Source organism: Scyliorhinus torazame, chromosome 14 (assembly GCF_047496885.1).
Source record: "Scyliorhinus torazame isolate Kashiwa2021f chromosome 14, sScyTor2.1, whole genome shotgun sequence".
NCBI classification, from domain to species: domain Eukaryota; kingdom Metazoa; phylum Chordata; class Chondrichthyes; order Carcharhiniformes; family Scyliorhinidae; genus Scyliorhinus; species Scyliorhinus torazame.
The window spans coordinates 177,443,480-177,450,669 of record NC_092720.1 but is presented as its reverse complement, the minus strand read 5'-3'; the positions used below and the strand labels follow the sequence as shown (position 1 = coordinate 177,450,669).

At 43.3% G+C, this 7,190-nt stretch overlaps 1 protein-coding gene across 1 annotated transcript; it reads left to right on the top strand.

The window, feature by feature from the left end:
- Positions 1 to 298: 298 nt before the first annotated feature.
- LOC140389368 (probable G-protein coupled receptor 139) lies at positions 299 to 3,146 on the top strand. Its single transcript, XM_072473531.1, has 2 exons — positions 299 to 362; positions 1,263 to 3,146. Exon 2 carries the CDS (start codon positions 1,340 to 1,342, stop codon positions 2,156 to 2,158), a length of 819 nt encoding a protein of 272 aa, XP_072329632.1. The 5' UTR covers positions 299 to 362; positions 1,263 to 1,339; the 3' UTR covers positions 2,159 to 3,146.
- The last annotated feature ends 4,044 nt before the right edge of the window (positions 3,147 to 7,190 follow it).

Genomic DNA, 7,190 nt, shown 5'->3' with positions numbered 1-7,190 from the left:
TTTAAATCGTCCAAAAAGAAAAGAAACGAAACAAGTTGAAATTTTCTTCTTGAAAAAATTTCCAATATGTGTTTTGCATAGACTCTTCTGTATATTTCATGTTACGCACGAGTCCTTGGGGTAACGTCAATGCATTAATCAGCTTCTGGCGTCGGATATAACTCACATCACTGCACAAATCCCCAGATGACAATCTCCAGAGAGGATAGATTTTGGTTTTAAGTATCTTCTACATTGGCACGGTCGAAGCACAGGACTTGGCAGGACAGACATTCGTGCTTCGCAGAAAAACATGGAGCACCCTGCAATTTACCAGATAGACCTCATTTATTACCCAGTTCTTGCAGCCGTTAGTATTCCTGGTAAGTGAGTTGAAACGTGTCAGTACAGTTGACCATCAGTACGAAAATATTACCTGTTCGGTGTTATTGTTTAAGGGTCGAAACATTTGTTTTGCTTGGTCAATATTATTTTTCATACAAATGATAATATTTAGTTCGCGTTCACCGTATCGTTGAGCCGAGAATGGTTACAGGAGAAAAGTCCCTCGGATGTCACACACTGAGAATTGACCAGAAACCAAACAGTAATTTGCTTTAAATTTGTTCTGATGGATTCTGGCATTTTACCTTTGTTTAACTGAAAAGGCAATGCGGAAAAGTGTTGCTATTCTTACTGCCGCCGACTGCAGGTTAGTGGTCAATGGTGTTGGAAGGGGCGATGCTGACACTGATCGTGGAAAACGGGCGATAGCGATCCGCGGACCGCTATATATTCCTTTTATCGCAGAAGGTTAAAACCTAAACCAATCAATCACCTGAGAATTCGAAGTTTTGAGAAAGATATCCGAACAGGGCGAGTGTGCACTCGGGATGTTGTGCAGATCATATTCCAACAGGTCGGAGGTTTTTCGCTCTACTCATTTTATACATGCACTGTTTCCACATATTGGACAACCTTTGTTTTCTACACACACGGTTGCTCCAGAAATACCAGAATAGTGTTCTTGATTTAACTCAGCAAAGCGATATACTTCGTAGATCAAGTTACTCTCAATTTTAGCTCATCTAGCGCTGCCTTGCTCTACATTTGTCGCATATTTCCTTTCCCAACAAGTATATTTCCACAATTAAAATTTATTTAACCAATAAAGAAAAGGGTCCCTGAAATTTCAATGGTTTCTTAATTGTGATAAAATCATTCTAAAAACAAATATTTTGCGACGGGCATGCTATAATTATTAATTTCCCTTTTACTTACAGTCAACTTGGGGGCAATTGTGATCCTTTCTCGAGGAAAGTGTGGGTTATCCAAATGCATTACTCGCTATCTCGTGGCAATGGCAGTGGCAGATACCACTTTGGTAGTCATCCATGTGATATTACACCGGATTAACATCATGTACTTCCCACCCAGTTTTCTATTTTTGACTCCAGTGTGCATTGTAAATATTGTGGCATATATTGTAACTGTGGACTGTTCTGTCTGGTTTACTGTTGCCTTCACGTTTGACCGCTTTGTTGCAATTTGCTGTCAGAAGCTACAGTCAAAGTACTGCACGGAGAAAACTGCGACAGTCGTCATGGGTTCTGTGTTTGTCCTCAGCTGCCTGAGGACCGTTCCCTTTTACTTCATGAATGAACCTGCATTTATAATTGATAACGTCGCGTGGTATTGCGTCCCCACGGCTGATTATCTAACTTCTCCCTTGAGTAAGGTATTCGAATGGATCGATAGTATCATCACCCCTGTATTACCAATGTTTTTGATATTGTTGTTCAATGCTTTGACTGTGAGGCATATCATAGTGGCAAACAGAATCCGCAAGGGGCTACGCAGCAACAATGAAAATCAGAATGACCTAGAGATGAAAAATCGGAGGAAATCCATGGTTTTGCTGTTCACTATTTCCGCCAATTTCATAATCTTGTGGATGACGTATCTTGTGCATTCCGTAAACTGGCCGATTATGAACTTTTATTACACAGACAAATATTTGAGTAGCCCTATATATATCGCCCAGCAGGTTGCATTCATGCTGCAACTTCTGAGTTCCTGCACAAACACTTGCATCTATGGACTGACACAAAACAAATTCAGAGAGGAGATTAAGAATGGGATAAAGTATCTGTTTACACTGAATGGGAAAATATGTTGACAATGTGTCACGCCCATCGATCTGGAAGAGGGCTTGTAAATTTACGAGAAAGTTGCTTTTGGATTTCTCAGTTTTAAAAGCAGGTGAAGGGAAAAGAGGAAAATGATTGTCTTCAATAAGTTTTCACTTAATTAAATACAATGACCAAAATATTCAAATTTGATTTCGTCATTGGAAAGCTAAAGGTAGAAATTAGAACATGTAGTAATAAATCTTGCTCGCCTAATGCCTCGATTATTATTTATCTAGATGTGCAGAGTTTGCACCACAGCATACTATTGAAATAAATTGTAATATTATTCTCGTAAAACATCGATAAGAGTGAAAAGAAAAACATATGCCGACTAAACTACAAATCAGACTTGGAGCAACAGATGCAATTTGTGTTTTTTGCAGAACAAGTTCACCATTTTTTAAAAACGCATAGGTTGCAGAAAAACCTTCCTCACAAAATACGCCAAATGGTCTTAAATATTAAGCAAACATCGATACATTTCCCATACCATTACATTGTCAATACTTTCATGTGAGAGTACCTTTAAGAAATGTGTGTTTAAGAAATGTACCTTTAAGAAATGGGTGTTTATCAGTGATGTCAGAGTGTGAGTGGAGCTGGGCTGCCTGTCAGCTTTTTTCTTTCATTTTAGGCTGTTTGCTGCAGGGTCTGTTTTAGTTTCGTTTTCAGTGTTGGAGCTGAAGCCAGAAAGAGCAGGTGCTCTGTTGATATCTCTGCCAGGAAAAGACTATCTTTTGATCATTTGGTGAATTCAGAATTATAAATGTTCTCAGTAGTAAATGTAAACTTAATGTGCTTCTGTTAAAAGGTGTTCCCTTTGTCTTCTGGAAGGTGTTTGGGAAGTTATTAAGGATTACTTAGTGTTGTATTCTTTGGGGTTGTATTTAAATTGATGGTTGCTAAGATGTTCACTGTATGTTTTAAAAACGTTAACTTGAGTTCATAGAATAAACATTGTTTTACTTTTAAAAATAGTTTTCCATTTTGCTGTACTGCATCTGCACAGTGAGCCGTATGCTCCCCATACCGCAATCTATTAAAAGTTGTGGGTCAGGTGAACTCCATGCTACACTTTGGGTTTCTATTCGCTATTTCAATTGAAGGTGTTTATCTATGAGCACATGAGCTGCACAACTGGGTCGTGTAGGACCAGATGCAGCGTACGAACGTAGGAACAAGGAGCAGGAATCGGCCAGTCGCCCTCGACGCCTGACCTGCCATTTTAGAAGTTCATACTTGGTCTGAGATTGTCCTCATATCTGCAGCCTGTCTACCGCGACAAAGCTCTTATTCCCTTGCTGAATAACAATCTATCCACCTCCTCCATAAAAAAAAAATCAAAGTCCGTGCTTCCACTACCTTTTCAGGCGGTCCCAAAGATTCAGCCCCTCTGAACGAAAGAAATGCACCTCATCCGACAACTTACTTTCAAATTGTTCTAGATTCAACCACAAGAGGGAACATCCTCTACGCAGCTATCTTGTAAAAAAATAACAGGATCGCATATTTCAATGAACCCTCCCTTAACGTAGGTGACAATACTGCACACAGTGTTCCAGAAATAACTTCGCTAATGTTTTTGCATGGGACGTAGGCGTCCAGCATGTATTGTCCATCACGCTCAAGGGACATTTAAGACATAACCAGGTTCCTTTGGAACTGGAAGCATTGTAGGTCAGGACAGGTCATTAGTGCACCAGATGTGTTTTTACGACAATGGTGTCATGGCCATCGTTCGACTTTTAATTCCAGATTTTTTTTTAACTCAAATTTCACGATCTGCAGTGGCAGGATTTGAACCTGAGTACTCTGGTTTACTGGCCTTTGATGATACCCCGATGGCACCGATTCACCTTTATAACTGACGCCTAGCCTCGTGCTGTATTCAATTCCCGTCGTTATAAATGCAAACATTTTCTTATGCCGTGGGGCAGCACGGTAGCACAGTGGTTAGCATGTTTGTTTCTCAGCACCATGGTCCCAGGTTCGATTCGCGGCTTGGGTCACTGGCTGTGCGGAGTCAGCACGTTCTCCCCACGTCAGCGTGGGTTTCATCCGGGTGCTCCCGTTTCCTCCCACAGTCCAAATATGTGCAGGTTAGGTGTATTGTCTCCACAAAATATTAGGTGGGGTTACTGGGCTCTCGGGATATGGTGGAGGTGTGCGTCTTAAGTGCAGTGCTCTTTCCAAAGATCGGTGCAGACTCAATTGGGACTGAAGACCTCCTTCTGCACTGCAAATTCTAATTTGATTCGGTTTTCTAGTTTTGAGCAGTGCCTTTTGCAATTAATCAACTAGGACACCCATGTTGCTCTACATCTCAGACTTTATCACATTCTCAATATTCAGAGAATATAACTTTATTTTATTCTTCCTGTCAAAATCGACAATTAAACTTTGTTCCACGTTTTCTCCATCTTCCAGGTAATTGCCACACTCACTTCTCCGATCTAAATATTTTTGTACCCACCTCATCTCCTCAGCACAGCTTAATTTCGTTCTCATCATTGTGTCATCAGAAAATTCAGTAAGCATTCCACCAATATCTTCATCCAATTCATTTGCATAAATTGTAAATAATGAGTCCCAGCACTGGCCCCTGTGGCTCATTAGCTGTTGGATTTTGACAACCTGAAAAATAACGAATCATATTAACAGTCGGTTTCCGGCGAGCGAGTCAACCTTCTATTTATGCCGACATGTTACTGGCATACCATAAGCTTTTATTTTACGCCATAACCTTTGATACGGCACTTGAACAAATGCCCTCTGGAAGTCTAACGATAGCACGTTCACGGTTTCCCCTTGATTGACAACACATGTAGGCCCATAAAATAACTTCGAAAGGTTGTTGAAACATGACTTGCTGTGCCCATAATCATGTTGACTCCGCCTGATTACCTTGAACTTAAACATGGGCCCTGCGATAAGCTTAGACCATAACGGCATTTGCCACTCTTCCAAATGAGTGATACGAATTTAACTATCGTGTAGTTTCCCGGACGCGCAGGTATTTCTGTAAGAGCTGATCAATCACTCTTCAAACTTTGGCAGCGTTGACCAACATGGCGAAATGGTATTGTCACTTGATCAGACCCAGGGGAATGTTCTGGGAGCCCAGATTCGCTGGTCAAATTGGAATCGAATTTAAAAATAAATCTAACGATGACCATAAAACAATTGACGATTGTCGTGAAATCTCATCATTTATGTAATGTGAAGAATGGTCGGAGATAAAAAATTGCGGAGTATTCCACTCTGACAATCTGGAAGCACCGATTTACCCATTACCAAGAAGACCTTGTGTACTGGCGAGAAAAACGCAAAACCTTTCTCACCGGGTGCATGAGCCTCCATGAGCCCTCAGCCCAAATCTATTCCATAAACGTCCCCAGTTCACGAGCCATGCCTGTCGATTTCCGCGTTCTGGAATTCGTCTGTCGTCACTGGTCCTGTACAGCTTTACATACGCCCCCACCCCACCCCATGATCAGTTGGTGTGTTTATATGTCGCGGAATTGCGCCATGATCTTTTTTACAAGGTTTGCGTTGTCCTAGTTGCTGGAGTACACATTGGCAAGGACCACGGGTGCCCTCTATCAGACACTGCTGACCGTACCATCCCACTTGCTCTGTAACTGTCCTCACCGCAGTAAAAACCTTCCTCTTACTTATCAATATGGCCACCCCTAGCTCTTGTCCCAAAGGTGGAATGTTAGGCCGCACCCAACCAACCCTTCCTGACGCACAGTCGGTCCTTCTCCCTCAGGTGCATCTCTTAGAGGAAGACAATGTCAGCTTTCATATCTGTGAGATGGTGAGGAGTCTGGGTCTTTTCACTAGATCGTTACGTTCCCTGGCGTTTCAGGTGACTATTCTGACGCCCCCCACCACACGTCGCCATGCGCATTCAACCGTACTTACCTTCTGAATGCACCCCTTCACTCCGGGTCTTCCCTTTGTTTCGTGGCCATCCAAAATGACCGCGGTCACATTTCTCACGATGAGGCCGAGCCCCTGTGTTCCGGGTTTCCCTTTAACCAGGGCCCACCGAACATGCCTGCCTCCTATGTGTACTACATTTAGGTGAGCACATGCACTCCTGAATTTCCCTTAGTTTAGGGACTGTCAAATGTGGCTGCTTACTGTGCCCTTGGGTCTTGGCCTTTCTTGGATATCAGTAGTTTGGCGGACTGTGTTAGAGTTGGAGGCAGGGTTCCCTCGCTAGTGTGTCGCCGAACATGTCCTGCGACATGAATCTAACGATGACCATAAAACAATTGACGATTGTCGTGAAATCTCATCATTTATGTAATGTGAAGAATGGTCGGAGATAAAAAATTGCGGAGTATTCCACTCTGACAATCTGGAAGCACCGATTTACCCATTACCAAGAAGACCTTGTGTCCTGGCGAGAAAAACACAAAACCTTTCTCACCGGCTGCATGAGCCTCCATGAGCCCTCAGCCCATCAGGGTCAACCTCAGCAGGGTCAGTGCCATTGTGAATTTTTGTAGACATCCACGGATCCCAGCGTCTTCCTGGACTGCAGTGAATTGATGGTCTCCATGACCTCTCCAAGTCCTAATAGAGCTTCCATTTCCGTTTCCGTTTGTGAGATTAAACTGATGAAGCCAGTCTACAGACCTCCCGTCCATGGTCGATTTGTTCCCCCCGTTGTTTTGGTTCCCCCTACACCTCTCGCTGAACACCCAAAGATCCCCTTTTTGTCCACATTACTGCATTCCCCCCACTCTGACACCGTGTCTCGTCCCGCTCCCCCCCCCAACCACGCACTAGATGTTCTGACCCCGGTGGGAGATGCGCCTCGGCCTCCCTCTCACTGTTACCTCCTGGTGCTAGCTTTCCTGCTATTGTGGTGGCCCCCTCCCAGGATCGATCTAACCCACACTTATGCCCGCTCTTTTGGCGTCCTTTCTATCTCCTCCTCACCCTCTGCTGCGCATTGCTGCCCTCGCCCCCTCCTTTCTATTAGCTGGTTCCCTGTTCAGACGG